At 33.3% G+C, this 24,447-nt stretch overlaps 1 protein-coding gene across 18 annotated transcripts in view; it reads right to left on the bottom strand.

Moving 5' to 3' along the window:
- LOC140040437 (uncharacterized) overlaps positions 1-24,447 on the bottom strand; it is a 159,769-nt gene that overhangs the window by 101,588 nt on the left and 33,734 nt on the right. For 17 of the 18 annotated variants that reach the window (XM_072086376.1, XM_072086364.1, XM_072086369.1 and 14 more), the window contains 21 exons: positions 23,717-23,950; positions 23,369-23,610; positions 22,855-23,068; positions 22,548-22,680; positions 22,004-22,364; positions 21,663-21,886; positions 21,305-21,448; positions 20,919-21,006; positions 20,463-20,643; positions 20,137-20,320; positions 19,448-19,939; positions 18,414-18,571; positions 17,887-18,052; positions 17,549-17,647; positions 16,192-16,380; positions 13,264-13,578; positions 10,714-11,385; positions 10,248-10,465; positions 9,927-10,095; positions 9,077-9,751; positions 225-8,882 (listed from right to left, as the gene is read on the bottom strand). In XM_072086376.1, the coding sequence (XP_071942477.1) occupies positions 225-8,882; positions 9,077-9,751; positions 9,927-10,095; positions 10,248-10,465; positions 10,714-11,385; positions 13,264-13,578; positions 16,192-16,380; positions 17,549-17,647; positions 17,887-18,052; positions 18,414-18,571; positions 19,448-19,939; positions 20,137-20,320; positions 20,463-20,643; positions 20,919-21,006; positions 21,305-21,448; positions 21,663-21,886; positions 22,004-22,364; positions 22,548-22,680; positions 22,855-23,068; positions 23,369-23,610; positions 23,717-23,950 (13,816 nt within the window). The remainder of the gene's footprint in view (positions 1-224; positions 8,883-9,076; positions 9,752-9,926; positions 10,096-10,247; positions 10,466-10,713; positions 11,386-13,263; positions 13,579-16,191; positions 16,381-17,548; positions 17,648-17,886; positions 18,053-18,413; positions 18,572-19,447; positions 19,940-20,136; positions 20,321-20,462; positions 20,644-20,918; positions 21,007-21,304; positions 21,449-21,662; positions 21,887-22,003; positions 22,365-22,547; positions 22,681-22,854; positions 23,069-23,368; positions 23,611-23,716; positions 23,951-24,447) is intronic. The other variant, XM_072086370.1, reaches the window with a different exon arrangement.

The following is a 24,447-nucleotide window of genomic DNA, read 5'->3' as shown; positions in this document are numbered from 1 at the left end:
TTAGAACAGAAAGCAATGTTAAAGTTACACTGCAATAATCACGTCAAATATACACATCAAATAAAAGTTATAATACAATGATGTACAGTTTTACTGCAAAAAGTAATTCATTTACAAAACAAATGTTAGCATTAAAAAAATTAATTGGGGAAAAAAAACTTTTTAGAAATATAAATAAAAAAAAATTATCAAAGCACATCATCATCAAATTTCTACTATCTTACCTTTAATCAATTTACATTTCACTAATGCTGAAGTAACAACATTACCAGCAGGATTTACTCCAACACATTGGTACATTCCTTGATCTTTTTCATAGAATGGTGTTATGATTAAAACACATGTACCATCCTTTTCATACAAAGATATATAATTAGATTTGTCCAATGGTTTACCGTCTTTCTTCCAAGTTAGATTTGGTGTAGGTTTTCCTACTATTTGACATTCTAATCGTGCATCATCACCAGGTTCTGCCTCAATGTCATATAACTTTACTTTGATAAATAGAGTTGGTTTTTCAAATGCTATTTCTACTTCATGAGCAACTTCTTCATCTAAAGCAGTTGGGATTTGTTTAACTTCCACATAATCTCCATACTCCGGTACCAATTTACTTTCCTTTTCTAAACTCTGTGGTTCTCTTTCAATTGCAACTTCAGGTTTAATTGTCTCAGTTGTTTCCAAAACTACATCTTGTTCAGGAGTAGATGGTACATATTCTGGAACTAACTCATTCTCTTTTTCCAGAATTAATTCAATTGGTTGTAAACTCTGTGGTTCTCTTTCGATGGTAACTTCAGTTTTAATTGTTTCAGTTTTCAAAATAACCTCTTCCTCAGGAGTAGGTGGTAGCTGTTCAATTGTTACTTCAAACTCTGGCTTTTCAGTTTCTACATATTCACCATGCTCTGAAACTAATTCACTATCTTTTTCCAGAATTAATTCAATTGGTTGTAAACTCTGTGGTTCTCTTTCGATGGTAACTTCAGTTTTATTTGTTTCAGTTTTCAAAATAATCTCTTTCTCTGAAATAGGTGGTACTTGTTCAATGGTTTCTTCAAACTCTGACTTTTCAGCTTCTACATATTCAGCAAACTCTGGAACTAATTCACTCTCTTTTTCAAGAATTAATTCAATTGGTTGTAAACTCTGTGGTTCTTTTTCCATGGTAACTTCAGTTTTAATTATTTCAGCTGTTTCCAAAATAACCTCTTTCTCTGAAGTAGGTAGTACTTGTTCAATGGTTACTTCAAATTCGGACCTTTCAGCTTCTACATATTCAGCATACTCTGGAACTAACTCACTCTCCTTTTCCAGAATCATCTCAATTGGTTGTAAACTCTGTGGTTCTCTTTCCATGGTAACTTCAGTTTTAATTGTTTCCAAAACAACATCTGTAGTAGTTGGTAATTGCTCAATGCTTATCTCAAATTCAGGTTTTTCCACTTTGGGCTCTGAAAGTAATTCATCTGCTTCCAAAACTGATTGTATTGGTTGCAAACTTTGAGTTTCTTCTTCCAGGACTATTTCAGCTGTATGTGCTTCAGTTGTTTCAACAGTCACAATTACTTCACATGAGGTTGATGCCATTCCCATAGAATTTTCTGCTTTGCATTCAAATAGTGTTTCATCATCCTCTGTAACTGGACTAATTAACAGTAGACAATTACCATCCTTTTCTTGTAAACTTACAAATCGACCACCAGAAATTATTTCTTGGTCTCTTAACCAAGTTATAGTTGGAATTGGCTCCCCAATAATTTGGCATTCAAGCCTTGCATCATCAGAAAGTGGAACTTCTATATCTTGCAATGGTACCAAAACTGTTGGTGCCTTTCCCTTAGGTTGTTTTTCAACCAATTCTGGCTTCAACTCTTCTAATTGTGAAGGTTGCTTCATTTCTATTTGTAATTCCACAGGTTGTAAAGTTTTATCTTCTGTATCAATCACCACATCTGTTTTATGCATTTCATCAGTTATTGTTGTTTCAGTTCCTCCTTCTTTTTCCACAATTAATTCAATTGGTTGTAAACTCATTGGTTGTGTCTCCATGGTAACTTCAGTTTTAATTGTTTCAGTTGTTTTGATAACAACCTCTTCCTTTGACGTAGATGGTACTTTAAATTCTGGTTGTTCAATTTCTACATATTCACCATACTCTGGAACTAATTCGCTCTCTTTTTCTAGAATTAATTCAATTGGTTGGAAGCTCTTAGGTTCCGTTTCCAGTGTAACTTCAGTTTTAATTATTTCAGTTTTTTCCAAAACAACCTCTTCCTTAGAAGTAGATGGCACTTGTTCAATGGTTACTTCAAACTCTGACCTTTCAGCTTCTACATATTCACCATACTCTGGAACTAACTCACTCTCCTTTTCAAGAATTAATTCAACTGGTTGTAAACTCTGTGGTTCTCTTTCCATGGTAACTTCAGTTTTAATTATTTCAGCTGTTTCCAAAATAACTTCTTTCTCTGAAGTAGGTGGTACTTGTTCAATGGCTACTTCAAATTCTGGCCTTTCAGCTTCTACATATTCAGCATACTCTGGAACTAACTCACTCTCCTTTTCCAGAATCATTTCAATTGGTTGGAAGCTCTGTGGTTCTCTTTCGATGGTAACTTCAGTTTTAATTGTTTCAGTTTTCAAAATAACCTCTTTCTCTGAAATAGGTGGTACTTGTTCAATGGTTCCTTTAAACTCTGGCTTTTCAGCTTCCAGAATCATCTCAATGGGTTGAAAACTATGGGGCTCTGTTTCAATGGTTACTTCGGTTTTAATTTTCTCTCTTGTTTCCAAAACAACCTTTTCCTCTGTAGTAGTTGGTAATTGCTCAATACTTATCTCAAATTCAGGTTTTTCCACTTTGGGCTCTGAAATTAATTCATCTGCTTCCAAAACTGATTGTATTGGTTGCAAACTTTGAGTTTCTTCTTCCAGGACTATTTCAGCTGTATGTGCTTCAGTTGTTTCAACAGTCACAATTACTTCACATGAGGTTGATGCCATTCCCATAGAATTTTCTGCTTTGCATTCAAATAGTGTTTCATCATCCTTTGTAACTGGACTAATTAAAAGTAGACAATTACCATCCTTTTCTTGTAAACTTACAAATCGATCACCAGAAATTATTTCTTGGTCTCTTAACCAAGTTATAGTTGGAATTGGCTCCCCAATAATTTGGCATTCAAGCCTTGCATCATCAGAAAGTGGAACTTCTATATCTTGCAATGGTACCAAAACTGTTGGTGCCTTTCCCTTAGGTTGTTTTTCAACCAATTCTGGCTTCAACTCTTCTAATTGTGAAGGTTGCTTCATTTCTATTTGTAATTCCACAGGTTGTAAAGTTTTATCTTCTGTATCAATCACCACATCTGTTTTATGCATTTCATCAGTTATAGTTGTTTCAGTTCCTCCTTCTTTTTCCACAATTAATTCAATTGGTTGTAAACTCATTGGTTGTGTCTCCATGGTAACTTCAGTTTTAATTGTTTCAGTTGTTTTGATAACAACCTCTTCCTTTGACGTAGATGGTACTTTAAATTCTGGTTGTTCAATTTCTACATATTCACCATACTCTGGAACTAATTCGCTCTCTTTTTCTAGAATTAATTCAATTGGTTGGAAGCTCTTAGGTTCTGTTTCCAGTGTAACTTCAGTTTTAATTATTTCAGTTTTTTCCAAAACAACCTCTTCCTCAGAAGTAGATGGCACTTGTTCAATGGTTACTTCAAACTCTGACCTTTCAGCTTCTACATATTCACCATACTCTGGAACTAACTCACTCTCCTTTTCAAGAATTAATTCAACTGGTTGTAAACTCTGTGGTTCTCTTTCCATGGTGACTTCAGTTTTAATTATTTCAGCTGTTTCCAAAATAACTTCTTTCTCTGAAGTAGGTGGTACTTGTTCAATGGTTACTTCAAATTCTGGCCTTTCAGCTTCTACATATTCAGCATACTCTGGAACTAACTCACTCTCCTTTTCCAGAATCATTTCAATTGGTTGGAAGCTCTGTGGTTCTCTTTCGATGGTAACTTCAGTTTTAATTGTTTCAGTTTTCAAAATAACCTCTTTCTCTGAAATAGGTGGTACTTGTTCAATGGTTCCTTTAAACTCTGGCTTTTCAGCTTCCAGAATCATCTCAATGGGTTGAACACTCTGGGGCTCTGTTTCAATGGTTACTTCGGTTTTAATTGTCTCTCTTGTTTCCAAAACAACCTTTTCCTCTGTAGTAGTTGGTAATTGCTCAATACTTATCTCAAATTCAGGTTTTTCCACTTTGGGCTCTGAAAGTAATTCATCTGCTTCCAAAACTAACTGTATTGGTTGAACACTTTGAGGTTTTTCTTCCAGAATTATTTCAGTTTTATGTGCTTCAGGTGTTTCAACAGTCACAATTACTTCACATGAGGTTGATGCCATTCCCATAGTATTTTCTGCTTTGCATTCAAATATTGTGTCATCATCCTCTGTAACTGGACTAATTAAAAGTAGACAATTACCATCCTTTTCTTGTAAACTTACAAATCGATCACCAGAAATGAGTTCTTGGTCTCTTAACCAAGTTATAGCTGGAATTGGCTCCCCAATAATTTGGCATTCAAGCCTTGCATCATCAGAAAGTGGAACTTCTACATCTTGCAATGGTACCAAAACTGTTGGCGCCCTTGCTGTAGGTTGTTTTTCAACCAATTCTGGCTTCAACTCTTCTAATTGTGAAGGTTGCTTCATTTCTATTTGTAATTCCACAGGTTGTAAAGTTTTATCTTCTGTATCAATCACCACATCTGTTTTATGCATTTCATCAGTTATTGTTGTTTCAGTTTCTCCTTCTCTTTCCACAATTAATTCAATTGGTTGTAAACTCATTGGTTGTGTCTCCATGGTAACTTCAGTTTTAATTGTTTCAGTTGTTTTGATAACAACCCCTTCCTCTAATGTAGATGGTACTTGTTCAATGGTTTCTTCAAATTCTGGTTGTTTAATGTCTACATATTCACCATACTCTGGAACTAATTTGCTCTCTTTTTCTAGAATTAATTCAATTGGTTGGAAGGTCTGTGGTTCTCTTTCCATGGTAACTTCAGTTTTAATTGTTTCAGTTTTCAAAATAACCTCTTCCTCAGAAGTAGGTGGTACTTGTTCAATGGTTACTTCAAACTCTGGCCTTTCAGCTTCTACATATTCAGCATACTCTGGAACTAACTCACTCTCCTTTTCCAGAATCATCTCAATTGGTTGTAAATTCTGTGGTTCTCTTTCCATGGTAACTTCCGTTTTAACCATCTCTGTTGTTTGCAAAACAACTGATTCCTCTGTAGTAGGTAGTAATTGTTCAATGCTTATCTCAAATTCAGGTTTTTCTACTTCAGGCTGTGAAATTAATTCAATTGGTTGTAAACTCTTTGGTTGTGTCTCCATGGTAACTTCAGTTTTAGTTGTCTCAGTTGTTTCGATAATGACCCCTTTCTCTGAAGTATATGGTACTTGTTCAATGGTTACTTCAAATTCTGGCCTTTCTACATATTCACCATACTCTGGAACTAATTCACTCTCTTTTTCTAGAATTAATTCAATTGGTTGAAAACTCTGAGGTTCTCCTTCCATGCTTATTTCAGTTTTATGTGCCTCAGTCACAATTACTTCACATGAAGTTGATGAAATTCCCAAGGGATTTTCTGCTTTGCATTCAAATATTGTGTCATCATCCTCTGTAACTGGAGTAATTAAAAGTAGACAATTACCATCTTTTTCTTGTAAAGTTACAAATCTTTCACCAGAAATAAGTTCCTGATCTCTTAACCAAGATATTGTTGGAATTGGTTCCCCAATAATTTGGCATTCAAGCCTTGCATCATCAGCAAGTGGAACTTCTAAATCCTGCAGTGGCACCAAAACTGTTGGTGCCTTTCCTGGCTTGGGTCCTTCTACTTCTGGCTTAGGTTTTTCTACTTCTGGCTTGGATCCTTCTACTTCTGAAGGTTGTTTCATTTCAATTTGTAATTCCACAGGTTTTAAAGATCTATCTTCTGTATCAAACAACACTTCCGTTTTGTGCAATTCATCAGTGATAGTTGTTTCATACTCCATTAATATTATGTCTGCATATGTTGACACAAAACCTTCTGAGTTTTCAGCATGACATTCAAACTCAGCATCATCATCCTCACAAACTGGACTGATAAGGAGAACACAGGTTCCATCCTTTTCAGTCAAGGAAAGGAATCTGTCACTTTTTATTCTTTTTCCATCACGTAGCCAAATTATAGTTGGATGTGGGTTACCAATTATTTGACATTCCAACCGGACATCTACTCCAACATTAACCTCAACATCATTTAAAGGTCTCACAACTCTTGGAGGTGTAAAGAAGACATCTGCTTCATAATCTGGATACACTTCTTCAATACCTGGCTTACGTTCAACTATTTGTGGTTTAGTCAAATCGAAGTGTGGTAGAGGTTCTTCTTTAAGAACATTTTCCTGTACTGGCTCAATAGCTTCAGGTTTACGTACCTCAAATTTCATCTCCTCCAAAGAACATTCTGTGCTCTGTTGAACAATTTGTTCCTCTGGAACAGTATCAATACCTTCTAGTATGTTATCAAAGTCAATGTCAATGTATTCATCTATACCTGATGATAAGTCACCTTCTGGCATTTCTCCTTCCATTACTTCTTCTTTTGCAACATGAAATTCTGTCTTTTTTACTGGTTCAACAGTAATTGTTAATGGAGAAAGCTTCCTAATTTCTTCTGGCCGAAGAATAATTTCAACTTTTTCAGGTGGAGTGAATTCCATTTTTATTGGTTCTGGTGCGAAAAGAGGTTTTATTTCCTTCATTAGTTGTTTCTGATAATCAAGTGACGATAAATGTAATAATTCTTCCTCAGGTGACAATTCACGCTTTATTTGAGTTTGATCAGCCCCTTTAGTACCAAATGTAAATTCAAGTGGCTCAAAGGTTTCTGGCCTCTTTTCAAGTTCAATGAGTGATGTTTGCCTTTGAGGAATATTTGAATCTGTTGGTGATGTGGTAATTGTTTCAGTTACAGTCTTTTTAGTTGTTTTTGTTATTGTCTCAATGGAATCACCATCAGGACCAATTCTTGAAAAGCTTTCTGTAGTTCCATTTATAGAATCACCAAATACAACTTCACCAATCATTTCTTGCTGCCCTCTATTAAAAGTAAATTCAAGTTCAGGTTGCTTAGAGTCATATTTTGCTGGTTCCACTGCAGCTTTACTAATCTGTCTATGAACAACAGGTTTCTGTTCAAACAATTTTTCAGAAAGCACATCGACAGGTTCTTCAGGAATAGCTTCCACACTAACATTAGCATCTTGCCTACCTTGGAATGTAAACTCTAACTCTACATGCCTGGAATCAACACGTTTAGGCTCAACCTCAGCTACCGATTTCTGTTGCATTACTGTTCCAGGTTTAAAGATACTCTCTGTTACTCGGCGTCTGGTTACTGTCTCAATTTCCTTTTCTGTGGGAACATTAACCTGGAATTCAACTGGTTGAAATCTGTCAGAAAATCCTTTTGACAAGACCTTTTTCTGAGCATCAAGTAATCTAATTTCACAACTAGTAGATGTTGTTCCTAATATATTTGTTGCTCTGCACTCGTAAATTGCTTCATGGTCATCTTTAATAATGGTAATAACCAATATACATCTACCATCCAATTCAAGGAGGCTAATGTATCTATTTCCATGTGTAGGTTCCCCATTCATTAGCCATTTTATTTCTGGCCTGGGTTTTCCATATACTGTGCACTCTAGGGTAATGTCTTTACCAATTTCTCCTATGTCATCTTGTAGAGGCACAATAATTTTTGGCTTACATTGTTCCTCCACATACACTGATTCTTGAACATGAAATTCAGGTTCTGTATCAGCTGGAGGAACATGATCTACAACTATTTCTTCTTTTAAAACATTTACATCTTCAACAACTTTTTCTTGAGTTGAAACTGTTTTCTTTGGCTCGACTGGAATGAGAACTTTGGTCACTGATCTTAACGATGTGGATTCACTTGTTTCTACTTCTAAGTCTGGCATTGACTCTAGTATATCATCCACTGTAATTTCAAATTCATCTGATTTGACGGATACATCTACTGTCAAATCGGCATAGCAAATAGCTTTCCCAAGCTCATTTACTGCCTTACACATATATTCTCCTTCATTAAGTTCTTCAACTTGATGAATGGTCAAAGAGCAATATCCATTATTGCTTTCAGTCACACTAACATTTGAACTACTCACAATTGGTCTACCATCTTTAAACCACATCACTTTTGGTTCAGGATTGCCACAAACCTGGCACAAAAATTGTACCTTTTCGCCTTTCTGTACCTCACATGGTGCAACTTGTTTAATAAATCTGGGTTTCTCTCCATGACCAATGATAATACTCGTTTCTTTGCGTTTTCTTTTTGGTTTTTTCTCTTTCACTTGTGTTGGCTTTACTATTAGGTCTGCATAGCTTGAAGCCTCTTCTCCAGCAATATTAATTGCTCTACACTCAATGTCAGCAGAGTCTTCACGCTTAAGGTCATAAATAGTGAGAGAGCAATGACCGAAATCATCATATTGAATTGTGTATCTACCACCTGCTTGGATCTCTAAACCATCGCTATACCACTTTATCAATGGCATGGGATAGCCAGTCACTTTAGCATCAAACTTAGCAGTACTTCCCTCTGTAACTTCAATATCAAGTAGCTCATTTAGGAACCTTGGTGGTTTAACACGCTCTTGTTTCTCAAAGTCACTAGTCAGTATCTCTTCAGTAGTTGCAGTGGTTTTAGACGATGTCTTGCGATATGCTTCTTGTCCAGAAATATCTTCACTTATGTCAGACCTTGATGCTGAAATGTAATTATTAATATCATTTTTATTCATTAAGTAGCTGCATTAAATGACCATTAGAATGTTTCATTAATAGAATAGAACATCAAAATTATTATTGCTTTTTGTTAGGTTGTTCGTAAAAAATGTAAGATTAAAACAATTTTTTTTTTTTTAACTTAATATCAAGATTAGAAAAACGTGCATTACATACCTACAACTTTAAGGCTTGTACTACAAGTAGCAGTGCCATAACTGTTCTCAGCACGACAAGTATACTCTCCTTCATCATGAAGCAAGACTTCTTTTATAACCAACAAGATACGGTTCTCTTGTATAATGTACTGAAAATCTGAAGAGTTAGTAATCGGTGTTTGGCCTTTGTACCACCAGATTCTAAGAGGTGGACTTCCAGATACAAAGCATTCAAGCTGAACAGAATCACCCTCTGTTGCAACAGTATCATGGAGGAGCTGTACAAATTTTGGAGGTTCTGGCATCGGTTCACCATAAGGCAGAGGAACATAACCATGAGGCATACCCTCAAAAGACAATTTAATATTAATTGGTGGTTGTGTATACGCTATAGGTTGAAAGGTCAGAGGTCGGACAACTTGTCTTGGAAGATCTTCAGTTGCAGATTCTTCCTCTGTTACTGTTTCAGTCACAGTTGTTGTTGTGGTTGTTGTAGTTTTCTTTCTAATACGTTGAAATTCCTCTGTATCAGATCCTTCTCTTGTGATTACCTGCTGTGTAACAACATCAGGTTGACTTCTTTCTGTTGTACGATGTACAAATCCAGGATGTGGTTGAAGTCTGTCTTGAAGGATATGCACCTTCATTTCTTGTCTGGCCTCACTTAAATCACTATCGTAAGAAGCTGTATCAACTAAAAACCAAATAAAATAAGTATTTGTCTTCAACATAATTAAATTGAGTCCTTCAATAATCAATGAACAACTATCCAAAGATAAATTACATTTCTGTATTTAGTTTAGGTTGTTTTTTAATTCAACATAAGGATAGGGCTAACTGCATTACATTAGTGAGAAAGTTAAACTGACCTTTGACATGTAAATCAGCCACACATGTTGCCTCACCAGCAGGATTTGCTGCCTTCACCATATATTTGGCAGCATCAGTTGGTTGGATCATTTTTATTTTAAGTATGCAAGAGCCATCCTGTGTGATACGAATGTGGACACGACCAGCTGGTCTCAGCTCACTTCCATTCTGAAAAAGAAAACCGAACTCTCATATAATAAAACTGCCATTCACTATCAAAATATTATATTAAAAAAGTCAAATTCTATATTGGCAAGTATTCATTAAACATTGTCAACAAGCGTACTATGGCAATCTCATATTAAAATCCTACAACTTACCTTAAACCATCTAACAGTAGGCCTTGGGTAGCCAGATACACTACATTTGAATGAAACTGTACTACCTACAGGCATGTCTTGATTACTCATGTATGAGGTAAATGTTGGAGGTGTTATTTTGGTTCGAGGTTCAAGAAGAATTTCAATATCAGAAGTGTACTCCTCTGGAGCAACTAGCAAAGAAGAATGCATCTTTTGCTCAATATCACTGGGTAATACTGCAAAGAAAAGTTTCAATAGAACATGGAATCATTCACTAACTATTTATAGATATTATAGTACCTGAATGTATCTGAAGTTTACTTAGTGGATTAAGATTTTTCAGACAAAATTTTAGAATTAATCATACTAGGGGCTCATGTACTGCATGCATTTTTACTGCACTAATTGAGAATTATATTTTTAAAATCATTCTCACATAGGTGAAGTGAAGCTATTTTGAATCAATGTTGGGGAAAAAATATACCTTCAACAATGAGTTTGGCAGTGCATGAAGCAACACCGGCACTGTTCTCTGCACGACAAGTAATCTGGCCAGAATCCGTAATCTGTGCTCTTGGAATGACAAGACAACTAGATCCATCAATGGCCACTCTAACATGAAATTCAGGAGAGTCTTCAATTTGAATACCATTTCTGAACCACTTGATGTCAGGAGTTGGATCTCCAATAACAGCAACATCAAACCTTGCCTCATCCCCTTCATAAAGACGGCAGTGATTGATGAATTTTGTGAATGCAGGTGGTGTTCTCAACTCTGCTTGATCTACTTTTGGAACATAATCCGCATCATCCTTTGTTTTTGTCAATGTGGTTGTTGTAACTCTTTTTGTGCTTTTAGTAATAATATCTTGTGCAACTTTAATTGGTTGTTTATCTACAACATCACTATCTAGCCTACGGTCACCCGTTGGCCAAGACAGTGGTACAGCTTCTTGACTTGTCTCGATAGTTTTTGGAACTGTAGGTTCAAATGTGGTTGGATACACTGTGACTGTTCTTCCGTCATACGGAAGAATGTCATCAAGATCAATGTCGACATCAGAGTCCAGGTCACCTGCACTGTATGCACCACTGACATCTCCACCATAAGACTCACTGAAGCTCATTAAACCAGGAACTTGAGCATTCAATTCAGCTGTAAAAAGCATTTATGATTATAATTATGTTTAACATATACTTACAACAAATATATATAGTAAAATATATAACAGTAATATATAATAGAACTTTTTCTAGTACAATGAATCTATTATAGGAATGTCTAATAATGTAAAAATGTTCATGAAATTGATTTATGCAAGATGCATTAAACTTTTTTGTCTCAAACGTCTATTACCATGCTATTAATACTAAAGCTAACTACTATAGTATCATTTATATTCACAATTTTTGTACTGGATAATCCAGACATAATTTGTTAGCAAATAAATTCTAGTATAAGCTCTCACTTCAAAATCTACCAAAAATAACAACATTCACACATACTAAATAAATTTAACTTTTAAAAAAGTGTTAGATTAAATTCTACATAAGCCTTTACTAAAACTATCAAATAAATAATTAGTGACAACTTACATTTGTGCAATGAGTATCATTAATCACGATAAATTTGTTGTTAGTGCCATGCACATATTTATTTTTTTTCTGGGAGGTATCGTTGGTTATTTCATCACACTTCGAATAATATAACACTAATGTTTCTGTAAGATTCACACATCCATGCTTTGGTATTATTAAAAATTAATATCCGGTAAGATCCATACGTCCATGCTTTAGAATTATAAAATACTATTTTTCTACAAAATACACAATTAATAGACTCCATAAAGTACTAGTTAATGCACACTATCATGCTTTGAATGCAAAGGTTGGTAGAGGTTTAGGATTGGTGGCAAGTACTAAAATGGTTACAATGTAGCTTCTTATTCCAGTAATATTCATAATTAAGCTGGGTAGACGTCTCGAAACAAATTTTGAAAGAATTTCCCACCTCTAATCATAATCTATATCCATGGAAATGATAAAATATGAGTATTTTTCTAGTAATTTACTTTAATATAATATAATGGTAGGTTTACGATGGGATGATGGTTACAATATGTCAGTGCTAGGCATAATTAAGCTGTGTAAACATCTCAATATAAATTTTGTGACAGAGAAAACCTCTGATAAAAACAAATTCATGGAAATAATAAAATATTAGTATTTTTGTAGATAATACATTTTCATGTAATACAAAAGTTTGTAATAGTAATGTTTAGTATTTATTTTTAATATAGATAATATTCATCTTTTTTGAGAAGTTTTTCTTGCAGTAACCTGCAGCAGTACAGTTCAAAATACTAGATTGCACTCTAATGCTTTATCTAAGCTATCAGTACCTGTAGGTAGATTAGTTTTGACACAGTTCATTACTCATATACAATAATACAGATCATATTATTGTATATATGTAATAATACAGTTGTATATAGAAACAGCAAGAAGACATCTAATTTAAAAAAATATTCCATGCATGCATTCAACACAAAACTATTTATTTTATAAGTTATTGTTATTCACATCACAACACACATTTTAAACTAATCATTTTTTGCATGTTTTTAGTTTAAAATACTAGACTCCCGACATTAATATCATTTTTAAAATATTGAAAATATATTGGAAAAATAAAAAATATACTAAAACTAAATTATACTGCAATAACTTTCCTATATACACCAGTTTAAATTAGAAATTACACCTGCTTTTATTGATATTTTTCATTTATTTCCAACTGCCAAAATGATGAACTATACAAGTGTTACAGTTCACATGCTTTTGAATACAAATGCCTATATTTTCTATTGATTCTGTTGAAATTCTACCCTTGGTGTGTAACACTCCATAGAGTACACTTCTCTATCCTTTTGTCCATCTTTTGGATGGCTCTTCTCAAACTTATTAACCTATAGCACTAATACTTTATATTAAAAGGCAAATAAAAATGTAAGCAATTAAAATACCAACTTACCTTGAACTGTTAGTTGCGCATCACATATGTTGCTTCCTGCCGTGTTAACAGCCTTTACACTATAGTGACCTATATCCTCTGAAAAAGTCTCTCTAATGATCAAAGAACTGGTTCCATCTGAGCGATTAACAACACGGTAGTCAGCCGTGTTTGTAATCTCAGATCTGTCCTTATACCATGTGACTTCGGGTTGTGGTGTACCAACAATTTTGCAGTCAAAGCGTGCGGGATTCCCCTCAATTACATCAACATTTGAGATCTTCTGAACAAACTTAGGGGGCACAGCCTCCTCAGCTGCTGAAATTATTTCTTCAACTGAAATAGGACAAGGCAAAAACCATTAAAATTTGTCCAAAGGTCATAATTTAAATGCCAAATTGAAAATGGCAGATTTTAATGTAACTGCAATGATTATAAATGGTCTTATCTTTATCATACATTTCAATTGAAGAAATGAATGACAAAAAGCAGCTCGGAGGCAAGTAACCCATGTGATCTGTAATGATGCTTGCGAAACATTCAACCATCGGCGTCAATAAATTTTCTACACATTAAACATTACACATAAATTTTGTGTACATGAAAACATACAGTAACCAATCAAAATACCTGATGGTGTAGCGTTCACAAGACTCATCACATGTGAAGTTTTTGCCTGATGTGCTGAATGATCTGTGACCTGTGATAACAACACTGTGCACTAACAACAATTAGATAACTAATATTAAATTATTCCACTATGAAATGTATTTTTCATAGGTAGCATCCAATCTAACTCAACTACCAAATTAGTTGAATCAACATTTTGGGATTATAAATATTTCAGCTATGTGCACAATTTTGTTAATAAGTTATTGAAACTTGAAGGATACCAAGGACAAGCATTGCAGTTGCAAAACAATCTACATTTTAATTAGTCATTAATGTCATTATACAGTGATAAATGTTAGCCTAGCAATGTAATATGCTAGTTTACTTTATGTGACCAATCTACTTACTGCCAATTTAGAATGCTATTAAATATTTAAAGTATTTACTTAAAGAATTACACAAAATCATATGAAAGACGGACAAGCACCATGAACATGAATTGAGGATCATGTCAACATTATTCTATTGCATTTGCTGTAATAAATCTACATTGTTAGCACATCCAAAACAAATTCCCTGGTGAATTGTTACATAGGTATCACCCATGATAATATTAACATTTTCGTAAAAACTCAGTAGAAAGGTATGCGCATATATCACTGTGTTACATTGATATTTACAGGTTCAACTGAGGATGTAACACAAAAAACTTTCACATTCAAACCAATATGTAAAGCTCTGTCTACACTATAAAACTGTAACTGACAAAATGTGATGTACCCATATAGACATGATGATGTCATATCACTACCATATTTGGGCACATCACACTTTTTTGTCAAACTAGTTTGATAGTGTTGATTATTGTATGTGTCAACCGGGTATATTATGAATATATATGTACCAATTTTTTTTAATCTAAAAAAAAAATGATTTTCATTTAAAAATTACTGCTAATACAATAGAATAGTTTTGCAAGATCTTTTTATACATACATTTAAAGTTACTAATTACTAATGTTGTAAATTTAAGAAAATTCACTTCATATTTGGTATTCAAATCACTTGCCATTACATGAAAATGTTGCACTTCAAATAAATTAAATTCACTATAAATTAAACTATAATAAATCTTAAATATATTAAATCTAAAAGTGAGCACATAATTACCTAATTGCACTATGACTAATACTTAAAATATATAAAAATGTTACTATGACCACCTCAGTCTTAACCTTCAAATTTACTCCCAGAAATCTTTTTCACAAAATTGTTTGAGCATAAAACGGAAATTACTACTTTAAATTGTATGTTTATCTTCAACAAAAAATAGTACTTAATATGACGTATAAAATAATTATCACAAACTGAACATACAAAAGTGGATATTATTTAAATTGCAGCATGGTTTGATTGTAATAAATAGTTTTAACATTAAGGTGATATTAGGCAGTGTGTGTCATGCACACATATGTTCTATATATAAATGTCTCCTTTTGAAATTATATAACTTTATAATAGATATATGGTTAAATATAGGTTATATGTAGAATCTGTAAAACTAAACTTCCAACTGTTTTAAAAATGACATGTTGATGTAATTTTTTAAGAGTTAGAAGTTTATAAATCTATTAATTTCTAAACACTGTCAAAGTTACAACTAAGCACCATTAATAGGACGGTTTGTTTTAAGAATAAGGCAACTATTGAGGTACAAAATACAGAGACGTATTAAATAGAACATACGAGTCACGCATGATGTGATTACATTTAAGTTATTTTGTGCTTTTTATAGGCAGTGGAATGTGATGGTAGTAACAAAATTGTAATTGCTGTATGACAACCTGACAATTTAGTATTTATTATCTGATTTGAATAAAAGAAAGAAAAAACTTATTTGTATTGGAAGAATGTCCACATTTAAATAAATTGTGTGTTTCCTTTTAAATAAATTGTTCTTTATTCCAAAAACATTTGGTTAAAGTTTTGTGAGTGACATATTCATTTGGACTCAGTCTTTGAAACACACCTTTAAAATAATAGAATATTCCATTTTACCACCCTGTAAAATGTTTCATTTTGTTTACCAAAACTATTTGATGAGATTAAAATTTAGTAGTGTATAAATAAGAAACCAATACAATTAACAATTGAATAAATATGAGGACTAAATAGGGAAGAGTGAACCTTTTCACTGCTTCATTACGCAATAATTCAATCATTCTCAAGTGTGCAAGATTTGCACATCATTACATGCAATTCACACACCATGTTTTCCTCCATGTAATGTATATACAAAATGTTCATGAAGGGTAGTATTCTGCATCATAAAACATACCTTTAACACGCAATCTCGCACTACTAGCGACCTTTCCAAAATCGTTTCTAACTTCACATGAGTACAGTCCTTCGTCTTCAGGGAAAACCTCATTGATGTAAAGTTTTGCGATTCCGTCTTCATAAAACATTTGGAAATACTTTGATGGCTTGATGATAGCTTTATCTAAAAACCAGGTTACAATAGGCTCTGAAAGTAAAAATTAATATTGTAATAGAATGGCTTGTGGTATAAAAACAGACAGAAAGATGGCTTTAACAGAGAGTGATGTTAAAGAATATATTATATTTAGGTTGGTCCCAATTTTTTATGCTCTGTATAATATTTGCATGGCATTTGATGAAATAAATGTTTGTTGAATTTGAATTAGATTTAGAAAAGAAGCATGTTACCAAAATTGCAATATATTTTTTATAGTTTAAAAAAAAGCATCTCTGGCTCAATGTTATTGATAATTTAAAAAGTCTTAATATTAATATTTTATATTAACTCACTAACTAAATATATAGTTATCTCACAATAAACTCCATGAAATGTTAATATTCCTAAGGCTGCCAAATCCAGATGCAGCACAAGTTCTCATACATATTTGTTAGGGAATGAGAAATAGCAGTTCATTGACATTTTTAAAGAAAATAATCCGCCTAAATGGACAAAAAACCCTCTATTAAATGCAATGCTTAAGTAATTGCTTTTCACAGTTTGTGAACATATCTATTTTGATGATATTTAAACATTTTTTCATCACAATACAATCATTTATTTGGTCCTGGTCCCATTCTGTCAATGGCATTGTCATGGTGTAATAATAAATAATGAGGAAGTCAGGGTTGAAAGATTTTTACCAGAAAACAAAGGACTCTGTGTAAGTAGGCAAACAGAGTGTAGGACAATATTAGAACACCCACACAATACCTGTGTATTTCATTGTTTATATAAAAAGTTTAAAACGTCTACTAAACTAATAGTAAACTACTATTGATTTTGTAATAAACATTTTACTTTTCAAATTTTCAATATTAAAAAAAATCTAAATTAGGAAGTGTATCAAGAGACCATCCAATCAGCACATTTAGATTTATTTTAAACCAAAAGTGTATACTAATAACAGGTCAAAAATAAAGATTTAAAAAAACAGTAAAGGTAAAAATTTAAATAAATGTGTTAATAATACATTTAAATTAAAGAGAAATAAAAAGACAGACAAAAATATATAAGGAATTATTAAGTAAAATTGACAAAAATCTACAGAAAACACTATTTTTACAAACATCAACACAAGAAAAGAAGTGGTTAAAAGCGAAGACTACAGATGTGGACAATATAAAAACAAGATGACACTTTAAAACAACGTTACCTGTTTTACTAACAGCATGACATTGTATCTCTATAGGGCAGCCTTCTTCTACCTCAACATCATTCATATGTGAGGTTAATTGTGGAGCTTTGTTGTTTGCTGTAATGACAATCAAATATAATATTTTTTCAGATGATAAATTTGTAAATAGTAGCTTAACCAAAGTAATGGAATAATATAACATTTGATAAAGAATTACAATTACAAGATTACTTGCGAACAATGGTTGATTGTATTTTTTACATTGTGTGTAGACATAATAGTTATTTAAAAAAAACATTTTTGCAGGAACAAAAACAATAAAAACAAAACTATTACAAAATTCTAAATCTGCTTACTTGGTATATCGACTTTTATTTCTGTACGACAGACACCACATGCATTGCACGCTTCACAGTAGTAAGAGCCTGTATCTTCTGGTTTGCAGTCCAATATAAGCAACGTAAATACATTATCATCTTCAATCATCTTCTGACGAATTGATGTAACTAACTTCTGGTCTCCCTGTTAAGAAAAAAATTCAACTTAATACTAATTTCTAAAAACATTTCTGGTTAAATACTACTCATAGTTTTGTAAATAAAACTGTTTATGCATAGTCAATGATCAAAATACTGACCCCACCAAATGGAATACTTTTAAAACGCTCCTAGTTTTTTTTTTAAAGCCTTGAACAAATTTAGTAAAGAGAATGTTCTTTGAGTTCCAACTCTTAATTCAGAAATGCATAAACGTTTATCCTGAAGAGATGTGTATAACTATTTAGTACAAAGTTCACATTTCTAGGTAGGTGTTGGCAAACACACCTCATGTTGGTTCTTAATTATAATAATCATAATATATTGAACAAAATGAATGTGTTTACCTTGTACCATACAACTGTAGACTTCGGTTCTGATTCAAATTTGATGATGATTTTGATAGGTTCACCTGGAACTCCTATAATGGTTTCTTGAGGTGCTGACAGTACTTTAGGAGCCATTTCTTTAACTGGTTCTCCACCTTTCTCTTCAATAACCAATTCTAAATGGAAAATGTTTCAGTAGTTAGAATAATCGCACTAGCAATATTCCTGAAGATGCCTAATGCCTAATATTTAAGGGAAATTTATTTAGAAAAATGTAAAAGGAAAACATAAAATTGAAAGATAAAAGCATAAAAACACAAAAAAAAAAACCATGCAAATGTACGATAATTGTTTTTCAGGTAGACTGCTCTATTATGTTTAAATGATTAAGAGAGTAATCTTTATTTAAACATTTTCATGAGCAAACGTTACAGTAGTATGATATGGTATCAAGAGTGGAAAAAGGTATTTCACAAAAGCTGGGTTTCACACTCCACACAAAAAAGGGAAACAGTAGCAATGGTTACTTCTGAAGGTTAGTATTAAAGAAGATAAACTTTATTAATAGAATTTTAGTGAATAGAGGGGAGACAGTGTGGTACATTTTAGAATTAAAAATGTTCTAAATCAGATCAGGTAATGAGATATATTTCTATTAAACTTGAAAAAGTGGTTGGTTTTCTAACTGAGAAGTGAAGGAATTTGTTTAATGAAAGTCAAACCTCTCTCTGTTTATCCTTCCATTGATGTTTACATTAAAATAATGAATTTAAAATCTAGTTTTATTAATACAAAAATACATATCACAAATTAAATTTTGTTTGGTAGATTTATCAAAACTCTATTTTAAGATTTCCACAGATATATTATTTATAAGACTTCAAACCATAGCTGGTGTGAAAGTGTAGATGCTGTAATGTAGTGCAAAACTGTTGTGTGGCAACCAATGGTTAAACATTTGTTAGATCAATCCTTTCAGGTTAGTATTAAATCATTGCAAAACGAGGATCAAGATGGCTGCTTCTTAGCTTGACCATTGACCAGCAAGATACCTTTTATGAAGAGTTCAGCTGCACTTCTAACAGTTCCTGTCACATTACTGAGTTCAACTGTGTACACACCAGCATCATCAGTGAATGACTCCAGAATTGTAAGCGTACTGTAGGTTTCGGTCACCTTGATGGTAAAGTCTGGATTGGAATGCGCATCCTCACCGTCTTTCAACCACCTTACTGTGTTGTCACCAGTAAACCTCACTTCAAATACAACAGGCGATCCTTCAACTGCAACCTGATCTAAGAGTTCTAGACTGAAGACAGGAAGTGGAACCACTGGAAAAGTCTCTTGTATAGTAGCTGTATCTGCCACTAGTACAGGTGTTGCTTCTGTCATTGGTGCAACTTCAGCTGGTTTAAATTCTTCTTTGATAACCTCTTGTTTTACAGCATGAGCTGGAACCATTTTGTCTTGTGCTGTAGATGGCTTGCCAATCTTTGCTGCTAGTCGTTGCTCTTCAAATTGATTTTGCATTTTTGTTTGCTCTTCTGATTAAATAAAGGAACATAACAATATAAACTAAACTATTACTGATTTTACAAAAAATATCCACCATTAACTTTTTACATCTTAGTGTTATTGTCTCATTTAATTGCAATTATATAAACAGTATTTTTTTTATGGTCCTTTTATTGTAAATATTAAAAGTTTTTTGAATTTCAAAATTGAAAAAGAAAAACTTTACCTCTTGAAGCAGGTCGCAGTTGAATATTGAAATCTTCCCGTCTGAGGACACTCAGTTTTGTTGTATAGCTGACTGTGCCATATTTATTCTTAGCTTCAACCTTAATTTCGCCAGCATCGTAAGGTCTTGTCTTTGGGATCTCAAGATGATGTAATCCATCAAAGCATATTTTTATTCTAGAACTCTGTGAAAAATAAAAAGACCTCATATGCATGATATACATTTTTTGGAAAACAAAATCATAGTTTTGGTACATATGGTACAATTTAAATAATTTTTACATTTTTCAAAACAATTTACACAAAAGTAACAAATTGATAACTTACAGAAATAAGTTGGATGCCATCTTTGTACCAAGACACTCTTGGAAGAGGATATCCTGTAAGACGACAGGAGAATCGAGCTGGACCACCTTCCACACATTTAACCTCTTCAGGAATCTTTACAAAGGATGGCTCACCATGCTCATCTTCCTCTGATGCCTCATCTTCAGTGTTTAAGGTTCCTCTGAAAATACAAGGAAATTGTGTTGCTCTGAGACTAGGACAATACAATTCAAAAACATAGTACATCATTCTTTAACATTCAGCAGCAGATGAGTAAAAATTATTACTGAATTTACTGGTACGAGAAGTGACGGACCAGAAGCGTCTGCCGCTTGTAATGACTTCAAAAACTTAGTGCATTACACAAGTAAAGCAGTATTACAAAATTATAGAATATTGGGAAATATACTAAATAAAAAGTATTCAATATACAGGTTGAAGAGTATATTTACTTACTCTCTAAGAGCTTTTTCATAAGCAAGTGTTTTCTGAATCCCTTGCATCTCTTCAGGAAGCTGTGTCTCAAGAATAACTGCATCTTTTGCTACACAAAATAAATTTATAAAAACAGATGTGTTAATTGCTCAAACTTAATATTCAGAATTCTTTTTAACATATTTTTTTCTGATTTATTCTTCAAAATGTATACTATTATTAAGATTGTCCTCTCTTTTATGTGTGCAGAGTCATTGATAGTAGGGAGCTCTTATTTTCATGACACACCACTTGACTACGCAGCCATCCAATCAAAAACATCATTCTGTGCATGCTCAGCTGCACAATTATAAGGGGAGTATTACAAAAACAAAACAAAAATAACAGACAAACAATGCAATACTTACCTAAGCATGTTAACATTGCTGTTGTCTGACATGTACCACCTTCATTGGTTATTAAACAAGTGATACGACCAGCGTCTTCAGGGAAAATACCATTAATTGTTAAACTACAGATTCCAAACTCTGAAGAGGTGATATATCGTGAACCTATGTAAAAACAAACATGGAATAAAATATTTTATGAACTTCCCAATAATAACATACTGTAGAACATCTTCTTATCTATATAAAGTTTGAAAAGAGCAATGTCTTTTTGATATACCCTTACAATGTTCTTCTGTCTGTGCTCCACATGCACTCTTTGTTGTGACCATGCAATCTCTTCTGCTGCAATACAAGTTCTTATATTAAGTTACTGTACCTGATTTGATAGGCTGACCATCTTTAAACCATTCAACCTTGAGGGTAGGGTCTCCAGAGGGTGACACACGGCACTTGAATGATACAGGTGAACCTTCTTTACTAGTGATATTATGCAACTGCACCTCAACTTTCGGTGCCTCTTTTTTCTGTTGCTTTTCCTCATCAGAATATCGCTCAGGTTGTACATAGCTTGGTAAAATTGGGGTTGTATCAGTTACAGTACTACAAAATAGAGCCATAATATTCATAAATAATTGCCAAATTATAAACAGAAGATATTTTAATACTCCAAAAGCAATTTAACTTTCAAAAAATCTTTTTAACTGAGTAGTAACTTACGGTAAAACAGGTGATCTCTTTGGAATGACCAACTGTCTGGGCTCAGAAGAGGGACGTTTCTCAACTTGGGCTACTAACTTAGCTCTGCATGATGTTCTACCAGCTGAGTTCAATGCTGTGCAGCTATACCATGCTGAATCCCATCTTTGTACATTGTCGATATGCAATGTACACACGCCATCTTTGACTTCTGTTGTGTAGTGTTTGTCATCTGGATGAATGAAATGGTCATCTTTCTGCCAGGAGACTGTGGGTGTAGGTGTACCAGCAACCTTACACTGCATTGTTGCCGATTCATTAACTTTCACAGCCACGTTCTGGATACGATCAATAAATGATGGTGCAACCTTTCTCTCTTTAGCTGTTTAAAACCAACAAATTTAGGGCTTTAGCAATATAAGCTAACAATAAAGGTTTGAATCTACGGGCCATTTTAAGAAACAAAACTATGAAAGAGAAAAACCTAGCTTGTCCGTTGGAAATGCACATTAAACAAAACATTTTAATTGAAACCTCACATCAGTGTACGACCATGTAAACTTACCTTCAACATTTAGGTTAACACAAAACTGGTTCTCTCCAGCACGGTTTTTAGCTGTACATGTGTATGTACCTGCATCTTTTGGTGTTGTGTAGTAGATTACAAGAGAATTTATGCCACCTTCATTGATTATCATCTATTGAGATAAAATAAGCACGCAATTTACAAAACTTCTACATGCAGGTCTCTATATAATTACAAAATGCTGATTATCAGAATCCTAAAATCTCTTCCAATAACTCACCAACACTTCAAATTAATAAGATGAAAAATTGTAAAAATGATTCACTAAAAAAAATTTAAAACCTACATGATGGTTTCTGTCTAATCGTACAGGTTGTCCATTTAGTAACCATATAAAATCTGGTGGTGGACGGCCTGTGACTTTACAGTTGAACCTTGCTACTTTTCCTTCTCGTACTGTCAAATCCTGGGGAATTTCCTTGAATGAGGGCCTGTAATACTTCTCCTTCACCTCACCCTCTATGAAACCTCTGTCTGGCATGTTGTATACTTTACTTTCCCTACGGAATTATACATGTGATTTAGATAATAAACATACAAATTATATTGGAACTATTTTAATATGAAAACAATAAGATTACAAGAATGCAGTAATAAAAACCACCACTTGTTTGCAGTAAATAACAATGAAAAGTAATGTAAACGGCACTATGATTTGAAAAAGGAAGATATTTACAATTAGTGCATAGACACTAAAGATATGCAATCACCTATGTAACATATTGACATGAGCATCACGCACCAGTAAATGCTCTGTTGTGCATTCATAAACTAACTATTATTACAAGACAGTTACTTACACTCTGACTCTGGCTCCCATTACACCTTTCATATGCTGTGGTTTATCATCACCTTTTGTGTCTTTGACTACCACCCTTGCTGAACACACTGCATTACCAGCAGTGTTAGCAGCAAGTACTGTGTAGTGGCCTGAATCACCTGGCAGAGCTAAATTTATTCTCAAAGAACAGAAGCCTTCAGTCTGGCGTACCTCTACCCGCTGTGACTTTCTAACAATGTATCCATTTTTAAACCATTGAATCTAAAAAATAAAAATAATGAACATCAAGCCTAGGTAGTCAATACAAATACAAACAAAGTCCTTGGGCAGACCAAATCCTGTGACAAACAAATCATATTCCACTAACCATAGGTTTTGGTCGACCAGTGACTCTGCAACTAAGAGTTACTGGAGATCCTTCCATCAACTGTACGTTCTTCATCTCTTTCACAAATCTAGGAGCAGCCAACGCATCCGTGTCGGTCTCCATTTCAGATTCAGTGTACTCTGTTTCTGTGTCTGTCTCAGTCAATGTACCATCTTTAGCATCAAATCCTGAGCCTTTTAAAAGTTCAGCCTCAAACTCGTCAATGTCAAAAGCCTGTGAATTAAAACATGAAAACCAAGTTTTACTGTATTTGTTGTATCATAATAAACAGACTAGGGATGTTACAATGTGGGAAAAACATTTAATAACCTAATACCATTGTTATTACTTGATGAATCAATCCTTTTCTTACACTATTTAACGTCAAATATAAGCAATCTTTTAAAATTATTATTATTTTACAAAAAATTCATTCAATTTTGTACAGTATTGAAATCAGTCTTTGAACTTGTAAACAAAAAATTGAAAGGAATTAGATGAAAACATTTACTGAATCTGTATCTGTAAAGAAATCAAAATTATTATGAAAACTGTTAGATATCAAATTTAAATAAACAATACATGTCATACTCCATATATATTTTTAAAATACACAAAACAATTCAACATTTAATGATATGAAAATGGGAATATTAAATTGATTAGAGCACACAGTTAAGATATTGTAGATTATCATGCGGAAATTAATTCTATAAATATCTGATATCAAA

This window comes from Antedon mediterranea, chromosome 2 (genome assembly GCF_964355755.1).
Source record: "Antedon mediterranea chromosome 2, ecAntMedi1.1, whole genome shotgun sequence".
Taxonomy (NCBI): Eukaryota; Metazoa; Echinodermata; class Crinoidea; order Comatulida; family Antedonidae; genus Antedon; species Antedon mediterranea.
The sequence above is the reverse complement of the archived record's forward strand: the minus strand, read 5'-3'. Positions and strand labels throughout refer to the sequence as shown.